At 46.4% G+C, this 15,131-nt stretch overlaps 1 protein-coding gene across 2 annotated transcripts; it reads right to left on the bottom strand.

Annotated features, from left to right (window-relative positions):
* Positions 1-370: 370 nt before the first annotated feature.
* Positions 371-14,885, bottom strand: SLC46A2 (solute carrier family 46 member 2). 2 transcript variants are annotated; one of them, XM_023545047.2, is made up of 4 exons: positions 12,697-14,876; positions 10,977-11,060; positions 10,307-10,463; positions 371-4,815 (listed from the first exon to the last, which is right to left on the bottom strand). In XM_023545047.2, exons 1-4 carry the CDS (start codon positions 13,823-13,825, stop codon positions 4,779-4,781), a joined length of 1,407 nt encoding a protein of 468 aa, XP_023400815.2. In that variant the 5' UTR covers positions 13,826-14,876; the 3' UTR covers positions 371-4,778. The 2 variants fall into 2 exon arrangements, with proteins under 2 accessions (XP_023400815.2, XP_023400816.2); XM_023545048.2 differs by lacking the exon at positions 371-4,815 and adding an exon at positions 5,204-7,403 and having other exon boundaries at positions 12,697-14,885.
* Positions 14,886-15,131: the final 246 nt, after the last annotated feature.

Raw genomic sequence — 15,131 nt, 5'->3', positions numbered from 1 at the left:
CTATTTTGATTCATTTTTTTATAGAGCCATCCTCAACTTACCCTCTCCTATACCTTACGAGTTGGCACCAACTTGGAGAAATGAAAAAACTACCTAGTGTCTAGTGGTGATTGGTGGGCATGGTGGCATTACATGCAGGATTTCTTTCTACACACACACACACACACACCCCAGCCCCATAGCAAAGCATAACATTGTGTTCTAGGTCAAAGCCAGTCATCTCCTAATTTCTTTTGGCTGCCATGATGTTTTCAAAGAATTTGTAGGGAAATTTTTTTTTTTTTTTTTTTTTTTGTGACTGTAGGAGTTGTCGAGAAAAATATGGGCATTTTGTGGCTGGGATAGCCTATACATCTGTTCCTAATGAGGCCCCCTAAACTCTTCTCCCTACACACATTTTTATTCTTCTAAGTCTGAACCTAGAGAAAGTCTTACCATTTTTTTCCCCCCATGACCTCCTTTCAGTGGCAAGTGGTAATCTGGTGGTTTTGGGTAGGGCCAGGTGAACAGGGAATCAGGACATTGTTTATAAATTAATTACTTGTAAATTAGGCAATCCCTGTGTTTCTATGAGTTAATAATGTATGAAAGGCTTAAAACTCTCCCTGGCACACCAAAACCAAAAACCAAACCCATTGCCATCTAGTCAATTCCAACTTAGAGCGACCCTATTGGGCAGAGTAGAACTGCCCCACAGGGTTTCCAAAGAGCACCGGGTAGATTTGAACTGCCGACCTTTTGGTTAGCAGCTGAACTCTTAACCACTATGCCACCAGGGTTTCCAAAGAAAGTGCTATATGCGTTGGCTGTTATATAATACAAATACATAAAAACATAAGTTATTATTGTTATTTTTTTATTGTATTTTAGATGAAATTAGATTCTCATTAAATAACTAGTACACATATTGTTTTGTGACATTGGTTACCGACCCCACAACATGTCAACATTCTCCCCTTCTCGATCTTGATTTCCCTATTACCAATTTTTCTGTCCCCTCCTGCCTTCTAGTCCTTGCCCCTGGACTGTTGTGCCCCTTTAGTCTAATTTTGTTTTATACGCCTATCTAATCTTTGGCTGAAGGCTGAACATCAGGAGTGACTTCGTTACTGAGCTTAAAGGGTGTCTGGGGGCCGTAATTTTGAGGTCTCTCCAGTCTCTGTCAGACCAGTAAGTCTGGTCTTTTTTGTGTGTGTGTGAGCTAGAATTTGTTCTACATTTTTCTCCAGCTCTGTTGTGATCCCCAGCTCCGTTGAGATCCCTGTCAGGGCAGTAGATGGTGGTAACCAGGCACCATCCAGTCATGCTGGACTCAGTCCAGTGGAGGCTGTAATACTTGTGGTCCATCAGTCATCTGGACTAGTCTTTCACTTGTGTCTTTGGTTTTCTTCATTCTCTCTTGCTCCAGATGGGGCGAGACCAGTGGAGTATCCTAGATGGTGCAGGGAAATGTCCTAGGCCAGGTTCTCTAGTGAAGCAAAACCAGTGAAGCATCTATGTATAGCTAGAGATTTATATCAAGGAAATGACTCATGCGGTTGAAGACACTGGGAAGTCCCAGGTCCATGGGTCAGGCTGGATGCTTCTTCTGACTCATGTAGCTGCAGGGGCTGGCAAACCCAAGATGGGCAGGTAAGCTGGCTGGCTGCTGGCTCACAGACTGCAGAGGCTGGCAAACCCAAGATCGGCAGGTAAGCTGCTAGCATAAGCCCCCAGGAGTCAGCTGCAGGATCCAGAGTGAGCAAAAGTGCGCCTATATTGGATGTAGCCAGGGATATTCTCTTTCAGCTGATTGGCTAGTCACAGCAGATCCCATTATGGAGGTGATCACATTAGATCTTATCGTGGAAGTGATCACATCATTATACTTCTGCCAGGCTGCATCATAACTGCCAAACCACTGAGAATAATGGCCCAGCTAAGCTGACACACAACCTTAACGATCACAGGAAGAAGAAATGTCTGTGGTTCATTAGGGTATTAGTGTGTGTGTTGGTCAACTAGTGCTGCTGTAACAGAAATAATCATAAGTGGATGGCTTTAACAAACAGAAGTTTATTCTCTCACCATCTAGTAGGCTAGAAGTCCAAATTCAAGGCATTAGCTGCAGGGGAAGGCTTTCTCTGTCAGCTCTGGAGGAAGGTCCTTCTCATCGATCTTCCCCTGGACTAGGAGCTTCTCCATGCAGGAACCCCAGGTCCAAAGGACGTACTCTGCTTTCGGCACTGCTTTCTTGGTGGTATGAGGTCCCCATTGTCTCTCCGCTTGCTTCTCTTTTATATCTCGAAAGAGATTGGCTCAAGACACAATCCAATCTTGTAGACCGGGTCTTGCCTCATTAACATAACTGTCGCCTATCCCACCTCATTAACATCATAGAGGTAGGATTTACAACATATAGGAAAATCACATCAGATGACAAAATGGTGGACAATCACACAATACTGGGAATCATGGTCTAACCAAGTTGATACACATTCTGGGGGGACACAGTTCAATCCATAACAGTGTGCGCATTGTGAATTAAGGGCCAAGGTGTGCAGTTGAACTGTACCTAGTGATGGGAAAACCACAAACCAAAACCAAACCCACTGCCGTTGAGTCAAGTCCAAATCATAGTGCCCCTATAGGACACAGTAGAACTGCCTATAGGGTTACCAAGGCTGTAAATCTTTACAAAAGTAGTCTGCCACATCTTTCTTCTATGGAGCAGCTGGTAGGTTCAAACTGTCGGCTTTAACCACTGCACTGCTAGGGCTCATTTATGATGGAGATGTGCTGAAAGTGAACTTAAATTGGTGCTGAACTTGGCTTACTGATACTACTCATGATTAAGTCTGAAGTCACACAATGAGGCAGAAAGGTGAAATAAGATAGACAAGATCAAATCTCAGCTTTTTCACTTACTAGCAATGTGGCTTTAGGTATGTCGCCTCTCTCTGAACTTCAGTATTATGATCTTTGAGATGAAGACATACCTACTGTGTGGAAAAAATCAATTCCCATTTATCAGTTGTGTTCCGCTTCTCTTCTGACACAAGCTGGACATGTAGCATTTTTTCTTCTGACTCTGAGCAGCTGGAGCTAGGTCAGACGTCACACATTAAAGGGCACAGTTCTTCAAACTGCCAAGTCTGCCCAAGGCTTCAGATGCCAGCCGCAAGCTTGGGAGTTGCCACAACACCTTCACTTCTGACCTGCTGTCTCCCTCTACTTCCTTGGGTTCAATAATTTGCTAGGACAACTCACAGAAAACTCATGGAAAGTGCTATTCTTAGGATTACGGTTTTATTATAGGAAAAAGGACACAAATGAAGTAACACATAGGGTAAGTTCTGGGAGGGTTCCTGATGCAGAACTTTCATGTCCAAAAAAGGACACACTACCGCCCCACATGCATTGATGACTTCCACCAACAAGGAAGTCCATGGAACTTCCATGTCAAGAGCCCTCACTTGGGCCTCTTTGTGTATTTATATTGTAGCATTTGTTATAGGATACATTGTTGCCTACTGTTCTGTCTGCCCATCTGCCAGACAATACACTCTGTTAGGGCAGGAACAGTCAAGTCTTGTTCTTGCTGTTTCTCGCTCTTAACATGGTGCCAGGACCTGAACAAATATACCATAAAGTTTTGTTCATTCACTGCACTCCATAGGGTTTTCAAGGCTGTGATCTTTTGGAAACATATCACCAGGCCTTTTTTCTGAGAAATTTCTAGGTGAGTTTGAATCGCCAACCTTTCACTTAGCAGTCAAGCGCTTAACTGTTTTGTGCCACCCAGTAACTCTTGCAACAGGATTAGAGATACAAACTCTCTGAGCCCAAATGCTGTGAGATTTAAATGTACTCTTTGGCTTTGTGTTTTACCCCAGCCTAAGACTGTTATGTCTGTAGTTATAGAGGGGATCTAGCCTGAGAAGGAAGGACCCACAAACTCATATTACGAATGTTGATTTTATTAGGAGTCAAGTCCAGTTTTGTATGCATAAGAAAATAGGCTACAAAAATAGTGCCTCAAAATAAAATGGCTATTCACGTATCTCCTCTCCTTTCTCCCTTCACACCATCTCCTTTGGGAAGTATCGTGGACTGAATAAGTATTCAAAGTATTCAATTTAATGTTCCATTGAAGAAAATCTTTTGATATTTGCTTCTTAAAAAGCAAAAATAAAAAAACCTACCCCAAGGCCAAGGCTCTCCTGAACATTCACAGCTAAAAAGGCCCCAGGAACAAAGCTAACTTTTTTCAGGGTTTTATTTTAGTTTTAAAAATATAGACTGATGTTCACCGATAACTGGTAGTTCTTACTAAGCATCTCTTAGGCTGTCGAAGATGCATGCCTTTGCTTGAGTTCCCATGTGGGACTTCCAGCATAGCACCCAGATGACTAGTAAGCCATACCTTGGAGCCTTCTGGAAGAGAAGGGGCTGGTTGTCTGCAGCTGGAGCGTGAAGTCCCTACGGTGCTGCATGTAACCCTTGAAAGATTATCCTCTGCTTCTTGTGGAACCTAACTTCACCCATTAGGGCGTCTGAAAGCTAAGAAGTTTCTTCCATTACCAGGAAAGTGTGTTTCCCCACCAACCAGGAACCCCTGAACCAGAACAGTTCATTCTCAGGCTGACTCTAGGTATTGCCATTCTTGCCATTCTTCAGCAGTGGGTTGCTTTGGCCACCAGCTCCCCATTCTCTCCCTTTGTCTTCAAGCGGACCTGACCGTTGCTGGCATTTTCAGCTTCCGCAGGTCAGCACCTTCATTTTTCTGTGATGTCTCTCTATTGCGACCATGGGACTTGCTTATAGGCCACGATACTGGAAGAATTCATAATAGAGAATTATAAGAGGAAGCAGGAATGGGGTGTAGAGGGTTCCTTTTTATTCCCCACCAAAGTCAAGAAGATCTCTAGCTACCTCTTTATCATTGATAGACTGCCTGGCTATAACCCATATGGCAAAGCTGCTCTACAGAGAATGCCTGAGTGGAGTGATAACATGAGGGAGCTTCTCCCACTCCAGAATTATTCTAGCCTTGCACTCCTGAATATCTTCCTATTTCCCATAGCTCCATAAGCCCTGTGCAGCTACGTTTTCCTTTTCCTGGGATCTCTTTCCATCTCAATTCTGCCTGATGATGAGCTCTAATCTATGCAGGTAGTCCCCGACTTATGATGGGGCTCCACTTCAACAACTCTGTTGTAAGTCCTGAGGTAAGTCGAATACCTTTTTTTTTTTTTTTTAGTTTCCATTATTATTGCCTTTTATTACCAATATCTTTATAAATTCGATCTTTGAACATCTGCAAGTGAACATCTGAGAATGACAACATCAGCAAATTACGCACTGTTACGTTGTATGTAGTACATATTACTAAGGATAAAATATACCAAAAAAAAAGGACTGTCATAAGTGCAGTTGGTCATAACCCAAATATGTCATAAGCTGGGGACTTACCTATATCTCAGGATCAAGATTAGCCTTTGCTAATCCCAGACAGAATTAGCTGCCTTATTTTCTGCCTTTCCATAGGCCCTTTTATCTCCTCCATACATTGCTTTAAAATATTTGTAGATCAGCGTAGATCTCAGGTTTCTGCCCTGGGTAGGTGGTGGTGCCATTTAATGAGACGGAAGGCGAGGGGGGGCAGATTTAGGAGGGCATCGAGAATCTGATTTTGGAAATTTAAATAACTTAGTTTTTGGAAGTACTTTAGATTGCTTGGAGAGATGGAATGTAAAGATAGGGCAGAACAGAGCCCTAGCGAACCCCTACTTTTGGAGGTTTGTGGAGAAGAAGCCATCGGGGAGGTAGGAGAAAAAGCCATGGGAGTGAGGTGTCAAGAAGTCAAGAAATGAGTGTCTCCCGAGGAAAGAGTGGTCAAGTCTTGGAGGCCAAAGAGAAACCTTGTAGGATGAGGACCGCAGTGTGTCCACTGTATTCAGCTGGGAAGAGGTCATTAGCAATCTTAGTGAGAGCAGCTTTGGTGGAGATGAGGCTCAGATGAGTGGGTTAGAAAGCGAATGGGAGGTGAAGAAATAGAGAGCATGTGCCAACCAGCCTTTGGAGAACTTGGGATGCAGGGAAGGAGAGATAGGGTGGGAGATCATGTGTCAGTTCTGGCAGAAAGTTCAGTAGAGGGACAGATCGCAGATGCAGCACAAAGAGCAGCTCACCAGTGGAGTGAGCTCGCTAAGAAGTGGGAGAGGTGGCATTGCGTCTCTGAGAAGCAGTGTCATGTAGTGAATAAGAAAAGCTGCATGCAAAGCAAAGGCATAGAAGTTTCCTAGACATATCCAAACACCTTGAGGGACTGAGTTGTTGGGTTGGGGGTCTGGGGACCACAGTCTCGGGGAACATCTAGTCAACTGGCATAACACAGTTCATAAAGAAAATGCTCCACATGGTACTTTGGTGAGTAGTGTCTGGGGTCTTAAAAGTTTGGAAGTGGCCGTCTAAGACGTCTATCCCATCCCATCCAGAGTGAAGGAGAATGAAGAAAACCAAAGACACAAGGAAAAGAGTGGTCCAAAGGACTAAAGGACCACACAAACCACAGCCACCACCAACCTGAGCCCAGAAGAACTAGATGGTGGCTGGCTACAACCACCGATCGATCGCTCTGACAGGGATCACAACAGAGAGTCCTGGAAAAGCTGGAGAAAAACGTAGAACAAAATTCAAATTCATGAAAAAGACCAGACTTACTGGCCTGACAGAGACTGGAGGAACCCCTGAGACTATGGCCCCCGGGTAACCTGCTAACTCAGAACAGAAACCACTCTGAAAACCCACTTTTCAGACAAAGATTAGACAGGCCTATAAAACAAACAATAACACACGTGAGGAACATGCTTCTTAGTTTAATCAAATATATGAGACCAAATGGGTAGCTCCTGCCCAAAAGGAAGACAAGAAGGCAGGAAGGGACAGGAACTGGACAAATGGACACGCGGAACCCAGAGTAGAAAGGGGCAGTGTGCTGTCACATCATGGGGATTGCAACCAGTGTCACAAAATAATATGTGTATAAATTTTTGAATGAGAAATTAACTTGAGCTATAAACTTTCACCTAAAGCAGAACAAAATTTAAAAAAAGAAGGAAAAACTGCCTGGCTTCAAACTCTGACTCTGCCATTTACTAGCTGTTTGTTGTTGTTAGGTACGGTGGAGTCAATTTTGACTCATAGCAACCCCATGTGACAGAGTAGAACTGCCCCATAGGGCTTTCTAGGCTGTAATCTTTACAGGAGCAGATGGTCAGGTCTTTCTCCCATGGAGCAACTCGGAGGGTTTGAAACGCCAACCTTTTAGGTAGCAGCCAACTGCTTAACTATTGGGCCACCAAGGCTTCTTCTTTAGCCTTCACAAATTACATAATATCTTTAAGTCTCTGTTTCCTCATCTGTAAAATGGGAATAATAATGTTAATTACCTTATAGAATTGTTAGGATGATTAAATTAGTTGAAATAAATAAAATACTTAAAGTAGTGCCTGCCGCATAGTAAGGACTATTTAAGTGTTCGCTATTGTTATCATTGTACAAAAAATTAGTAAAATGAAGAAGAGTAGAACAGGTGTGAATGCATGCAGTGTGTCAATTTGGAGAAGATGAAGTTAATCTCTTCTGATGGGTTCTATTTTTCTCTATGAAGCAAGAGGCATTAGCTGAGTATATGTGTGTTGGTAGAGAGAGCATTGTGGATGGCCAGAGCCACACAGTTATTTCCTCGGCTCTTCCATGTTGCATGTAAACAAGAGCAAGGAGGAGACAGCAGGCTCTTGGAGTAACATGAAATCCTGCTCACTTTGATACCAGGAAGGGGTGGGCCATGTCCCTTGGGCTTGCAAACAGGCTATTGTCAGCTCTGTTCCAGGGACCACTCCTCGCATCAAGGAAGAGGACGCAGACTGTGACCTGGTCCAGCCTCTTGCCCTCCTCTGCTCTGACATACCTTCCTGGGTTTTTATGTGGCTGGAATGTAGCTTTTCTTTCTGTGGTTAGAGAGTTATACTGGTCTTTCCTGTTACTATCACTAATGGTGCAGCCTTGGCCTCTTCTAGGTGTAAGAATGTGTCAGGACCTCGTTTATTTAGCACTTTGTGAAAGGTAAAGGTAATGGGAACACTCTCTTTATATCAGAAGTTTTTAGTCTCGGTCGTACATTAGAATAACCTGGAGAGCTTTTAGAAATTTACATATCCAGGCTGCACCCCAGATCAATTGAGTCACAATCTCTGATGGGCCCCAGGCATCACATCAGTAATGTTTAAAGCTCTCCAGTTGATTCGAATGTGCAGAGAATAAGGCTGTATTTGCGTGTGTCCCTCTGCTGCTCAATGGCTGAGCAGAGGAAAACGATGAGCAATTGGTGAGTGCCTCATCCGCATACACAGCTGCTTACCTAGATTGGTTCAAGGTTCTGTTCCTGCTTCTGTGGTATATGATCATTAAGACCTGCACGGCTTAACTGAATTAAACACACACACAAAGCAGATGAAACTGAAGAAAAGGACCAATTATTGAATTTTCTAATTGCTTTCATTTGTTTCTATCTTTAGCTATGGCACGCATTAATTAGTAAGACTTGTTTTCTTTGTGTGTATGTTTTTGTTTAGGTTAAAGAGAATGTTTCAGCCAACTGCCAGTCAAATATGACTGGATAACTTTCAAGGAGCAAAACAACTAATCCATTACTCACTTGACCAAAAGGCTGGGACTCCTAAGAAGCCCACATCCCAAGCTAGCTCTCGCCGCCACATCCATCCCGTTCAGTCAGCACTCGGATGAAAACAGGAGTGCATGAAGAGACTTAAGGGCTGGTAAGTTGGAGGACGGGACTGGCTCAGTCCCACCCTTTAGGAAAATAAGAGCTGAGCCAAGAGGGCACTAACTAGTAGCAATGCCTGCTCTATGCACAAGTCCTCTCAGCTGTTTGATCTTCACATCCTGGTTTTCTCAAGTGTAAAATAAAGCAAAGAACTGCCCCAGGAGTCTCGATCTCCTCTATAGTCAGAGACCTACATTATGATGTGATGTGAGAATGCCAAAAAGGGCCTTATCACCACCCACTCCCTGCCCCATCCAACTTCCCTTCAAATAGTTCCCACCTTACTGCCTCTGATGCCACCATTACTAATAGGTAAAGCTCTCTTCTGCCTCTAGACAGGCCTTCTTAAAATACAAATCTATATCAAATCTTATTGTGGATATATTTATCACATTCCTTTCCCTTCTGGTGGGACTGATATAAGCATGAGAGACCCTCAGTTAAGGACAAGGAGTAAAAGGGCCTAAATAGTCTAAAGCTGTGCCGCCCAATATGGTAGCCACATGTGGCTACCAAACACTTGAAATGTGGCTAGTTTGAATTGAAATGTACTGTCGGTATAAAACATACACCAGATTTTGAGGAATTAGTACAAAAAATAAAAAATACATATAAAATATCCCATTGATGATTTTTTAATTGATTAAATGTTAAAATGATATATATTGAGTTAAGTCAAGCATGTTGTTAAAATGAATTTCACTTGTTACTTTTAAGCTCTTTAAATGTGGTGACTAAGAAAATTTAAAATCACTTACGTGGCTCACATTTGGGGTTTGCACTACATTTCTACTGGATAGGGCTGGTCAAGAATGGGGCCAAAGACCAAGCTATTCCAGGCTCTTGATTTTGTGGATGGCCTAGGCTAATGCCCTTCCTATGGGACCAGAGTGCCTCTCCTTAGCCCCTCCAGCCTTCCTCCTGTCTGTCATCTCCCAGACTTGAGTGTTCTTATTTTAGAAATGAGACAAATGAGGCCCAGAGAAGTCAAGGGCATTGCCAAAAGCCCAACAGGGGAGCTCACACAGTCCAGTGGCCAGGAGTTTTCAGTGGCAAGTGCCAAGCCCTCTGAGGGCACAGAAAGAAAGTACTCAGAAGTGAGGCAGGATGGCTCTCATCTAAGGAAGCTAAACAAAAGAGGACTGAGTGGTTCAAGAGAGTTGCTAATTCCAGCTTCTTCTTGTAAGGAAGTGTAAGCGCTCCTATAAATAAACTGTCATTACAACAGAGCCAGGAAGTGAGCCATCAGGTTGGGACCTTCTGTTCACTACTTGTGACTTTGGTAAGTTCCCAATTTGCCAGATTATTAATTTGGGGAGACAGGAGGACTTTTTCTTTGTGAGAGAGCCTACTCAGAATCCACTGCATAAATGCAGAAATAGAGTCCTTTCTTACGGTGGGCCGGAGATGGCCCAACGTTCCTTGACAGAAGCACCAAGGCTCCAGCCCAAACAGTGGGCACTGCTCCCTTCTTACCTGATAGGGAGGATGGCCAGGAAGGACAGGAAGGAGGAGAGAGTAAAGCAGGTGCCGACAAACTTTTCCATGGTGAGCTGATAGATCTCATTATACACTACCGATGTCGCCACCCCAGTCAGACCCAGGGACAGCTGCAGTAAGACAAACACCTTTCCTGTGGAAAGGACAGAGGTTATCAAGATGCGCTACGCAGTGTGATTAATGTAACTGATGTCCCTGAGTTACACACATGAAAAACATTGATTGGCAAATGCGTTACATATAATTTTACAACAATAAAAAAAAGGATGTGTTGCTGTCCCTTCCCCATCCCCCACTAGCTGAGTCTCTGAGGAGCTCTCAGGGAATCCCTCGCCTATCCCAAGACTCTCTCTCAGTCTCGGTGGCTTAGTTCACCAGGAATTCTCCCTCCATCCAGCTGGAGCTCCCTGACGCCTGCGAGGATACTGTCTTGCTTTGACTGTGTCTGTTCAGTGACTGGCTTTCTGAGTCTTTCCCACACTTCTTCTATTCTCACCCCCTGTGCCATGGATAGAAACCAGTGTATTCCTTGAATGTTTGATGCTGCTTCTGGAACTCTCTTGCGTGCCTTCTGCAGGTCTGAACCCAAGCTGAGCAGCTCCAAGGCAGCCCTGGCAAAAGACCCAGAGAGACTGCTTTCACTCACCGTAAGAGGAGCCCTTTATGAGCTTGGACATTGCTGATCGGATGGTGGTGATGGGGATCAGAGCAAATAGCATGACACCTCGAGCTGCAAAGAGATCACACAAGAAGGCTCCTCCTTGTAGGCTTGGTCTTAGCCAAGGAGTAAATTAGAACAAAGCGAAAGCCTCACTTAGAACTTTCTTTTTCCCCAATCCCCAGTGGCTTGACCTGAAAAAAGCAATTTCTCTGCTGACTGATCAGTGCTCTCCCCAGGCCAGACTCTGACTCCTAGCACTCTGATGGAGCTGTATATGCTGCGTGTTTATCTGTGGCAGGGCGCAGTTGACACGGTGACAAGTGGTGAAGGATGTCTCTATTGGCAGAGTTAACTGGTTTCTAGGGAAGGGGAGCTGGTGCCACTGCCATGACTCGAGGCCCCTCTTTTTGCCTCCCCAGGAGGGAGGTGCCTGCCATTCATCAACATGCCAGTCACCTCTGGGAGATGGTCCCAAGGAACTTTGGCAAACTGCATCCAAATATATGTCCCATCAACAAAGCTGCCTACACATCCCTCCTCCCCTCAGGCCCTATTTCTATTGATTACCCAGATCCAGTGTGTGTGTCAGAGAGAAATAAAGAAGGCGAGGAGGAGAAGGAGAAAAGGAAAGGAAGAGGAAGAAGGAGGAGGAAGGAAAGGGGAAGGGGAAGGGGAAGGGGAAGGGGAAGGGGAAGGGGAAGGGGAAGGGGAAGGGGAAGGGGAAGGGGAAGGGGAAGGGGAAGGGGAAGGGGAAGGGGAAGGGGAAGGGGAAGGGGAAGGGGAAGGGGAAGGGGAAGGGGAAGGGGAAGGGGAAGGGGAAGGGGAAGGGGAAGGGAGAGAAGAGAGAGATGACACGAGAAGCAGAAAGGGCAAAGATAATGGTACTCTGGTCTTACCACATGGCTGATTTAACTGGAAGTTAGCCAACGGTATTCTTGTCATTTTTTAGGGTATTTTCCTGAGACGTGTGACCTGGGCGCAGGCACGGCCTCTGTTAACCATCTAGAGTTGTGCTTTCTAATACATTACCCCTGTGGGGCTATTTAAATTAAGTAAAATTAACTAAATTTAAAGTTCTATTCAGTTTTAATAGCCATCTTTCAAGTCTTCAATAGCCACATATGACTAGTGGCTAATGTTTTGGACAGAACATATATAGAACATTTTCATCACTGTAGAAAGTTCTATTAGGCAGCACTGGTCTAGAAGTTTCTGTTTGTGTCATTGATGGAAACTTCATTTTGCTTTCTGAGCAAATTTATTACATTGGCTGTGAAGGCAATTTATTGAGAATTTTAATCCATTTTTAAAAAGCCCTTGCTTGGCACAAAATGATTTTAAGTAAGGTATCTTTTCAGCAAGATGACTTAATGTTTTATCCCTTTAAAAGTGGGGAGAAGAAACTCAACCCAATTGCCTCCTTCTATAAGGCCATCCTGAAGACTTTCTATTCACTCTGTGTATCACTGACCACCATCACCCTCTTGACCTCCTAGTGCCAGGGACATCATTCTGGTAACATTTTAATCAACGATTCCTAAGAAGAGATAAACTCAAGTGCACATAACCCTGTTTCCTTGTACCTCCTAGGTAGCAGGTACAGTGCCTGGTGCTGAGCTGGGACACCTGCACCACAGCATCCCTGGTGTTAGCCTGGTGAGGCAAGGGCCAGGAGTGGCCTGCCTCCTGAGAATGTTAGACTCACCAATGTAGAACATGTATGTCTTTTTCACAAAAGCCAAGAGAAGGGCTCCAGACCCAAAGGAGACCATCCCAATCATGATCATGGTAGTGTCCCGGAAGCAGCGGGAGAAGATCAAGACACCCAGGAAGCTCGTGATGAAGATGGTGTACCCTGCAGCCATACCATAGCCCACCTGCACTTGGTTCCAACTGAGAGGTGCCCTCAGCATAAAAAGTGGCATCACATCCACTGTGCCCACCACTGCCAGGTCATACACAATGGCACCCACAAAGAGCAGGGCAATGATGGCTTTTGGGGGCTTCGCTTTTCTAAGAGGTGGAGGGTACCCCACCACACTCTGCTCCTCCGGCTGATCAGGATCCAGGGTACGATATGTGCCAACCATGCCATTCACCGTATCTACAGTGGTGAGTGCCTTGTTAGACTTGGCCACAACCTCAGGGACCTTTAGCACCAACAAGCTGTAGAAAAGACCAAAAGTGGCGCAGCTCACACTGCAAGCCGCCAGCACCAGGCCCTCCCTGGCATGCCCAACGATCCGCTTGAAGAGGTGTCCAGAGGCCATGCTCCCGCAGAAACCGGACAAGCCCAGAATCAGGTCAATAACGATAAGTCGCACGGAGCGGCGGCCTTCGGAGGAGCCCAGGGATCCCAGGGCCATAACCCCAGACCAGAACGCTGAGAAGCCGCCACACAGTACGTTCAGCGCCGCGGCACCGTACATCACTTCCAACGGCCAGTCCAGCAGAACCTTGAGCAGCAGCCCAAGGCGGCAGAGCAGAAAGCCCAGCAGGGACACGCAGATGGAGATCTTGCGGTGGTAGCGATCGCTGAGCCAGCCCAGCCCGTAGGCCGACAGCAGGGGCGTCAGGCCCATCACGAGGTTGTAGATGATGTAGAAATTGGAGATGGCCCTTTGCTGTTGGTCCTCTCCAGCCTCCCTGGGCCACGGTCTGGCGCTGTGGTTGGAGGAACCCCCAGCTCCGTAGTACGCCTTCACTACAAGGAGCAGCCCTGCGTCGTAGAGGGAGGTGGCCACCTGGGTTGAGGCCACCACCGGCTCAATCCAGGTCCTCACCTGGAGGCGAAGCAAGTGGCCCATCCACGGGCTGGAGGACTCGGGGCTCATGCGGACTCTCTGATAGGAGGATAGAGGGGCTTGTTCGCTGCAGCGGCTGGGAGATGTCCCCAAATTCAGCTGTTACCTACAGCCAGGCTCAACCGCAGAGCGCGAGAGCGCGCTGTGCTTCCTGATAAGGGCAGGAGAAGGGTGACTGGAGCCTGGGCAAGTGTGACAGCAACCAGCCCAGCAGCCAGGTGAGTGATCTCTTGGGCTGCCGCCACTCCTCCCCAGACCAGAAAAGGCAGCACTCCTTTCCCGCCCCCATTCCCCGCCAGCCGAGAAGGGCTGGCGACCGCCCAGGGAAGCCAGGCGCAGAGAAGCGCAAGGCGAGTCTCGGCTCCGGAGCCCCCACCCCCTAGCCACCGCGTCACGCTGCCTTGGGGAGCGCGGCCGCCTGACGTGGGCCGTATTTCCCAACAGCCAGGCGTGCCCGAACCTCCTGCAGTCGCTGGGGACTTTCCCCTACGGCTTGTCTCTCCAGGGGCTGAGACCCAGTTCGAAAGGGAGCCCATGGGACAGGCCCAGAAGGCATTTCCAACTGCTACCCCAGTAAGGCTGGTTTGGGGTGAGCGGTACAATGCCTAGGATTCTGCCTGGGATAAGTGCTGGGGTGTGCGCTTTTATTTGCTGGGTTTGAAAGCAACAGGGACCCATGTGCTGTAGGGAGCTGGGGAGCACAGACTTTGAGAGATGTAAAAATTCAGGAGCAGCTAAGTCCAGCCCTTCCCTCTAAGGCTAAGGCTTCTGGAAGAGTCTTGCTTGTTGCACCTGCATAGGTGGGCCTCTCCAGCATGTGTCCCAGCCTGCAGGGCTTGCAGCAGAGAGAGGAAGTCCACTCACCAGAGTCGTCCCTCCAAATGATAAAACTGGCCCCAGAGTAGAGCCAAGTGGAAAGGACAGTCACCGAGATCTTCTCCTGGATACAGTCCCCAGGATCCCCTTCTGCTTCTTTCTTACCCACAGGCTTGATTGTGCTGAGACCTCTGCTCTTCCAGAAGCCTTGCTTCCCTCTTTAAGTACACACTTCTGCAAAGAGGACCAGGGAGATGGGTGGTGCAGGGGTAAAAACGCACCAAGAACAAAATGCTTCTCCAGGGTCACCTCCAGAGTCTGAAGTGGGAACAGAGCCTCTCTCCCTCTTCCTCCAACCCCCATCCCAACACAGCCAAGGCAGCATGGATGAGCAGGAGGCCACAAGAGGGAGACTCAAGCCTGCAGGAAGAGCTTAAAAAGCCAAAAGGATAATAACTCTCTTGGGAGTAGGGACTGGACTCCAAAGGATTTTGTGTAGAAATGTACAGTTAAAAAAAAA

The sequence above is a fragment of the Loxodonta africana genome, chromosome 9 (assembly GCF_030014295.1).
Source record: "Loxodonta africana isolate mLoxAfr1 chromosome 9, mLoxAfr1.hap2, whole genome shotgun sequence".
Taxonomy (NCBI): domain Eukaryota; kingdom Metazoa; phylum Chordata; class Mammalia; order Proboscidea; family Elephantidae; genus Loxodonta; species Loxodonta africana.
The sequence above is the reverse complement of the archived record's forward strand: the minus strand, read 5'-3'. Positions and strand labels throughout refer to the sequence as shown.

Coding starts and splice junctions, on each gene's coding strand:
- SLC46A2 (XM_023545047.2), bottom strand. CDS start 13,825: ATGAGCCCCGAGTCCTCCAGCCCGTGGATGGGCCACTTGCTTCGCCTC. Junction 11,061..12,696: donor GACATACATGTTCTACATTG/GTGAGTCTAACA, acceptor ATCTCTTTGCAG/CTCGAGGTGTCATGCTATTT. Junction 10,464..10,976: donor CATAAAGGGCTCCTCTTACG/GTGAGTGAAAGC, acceptor TCCTTTCCACAG/GAAAGGTGTTTGTCTTACTG.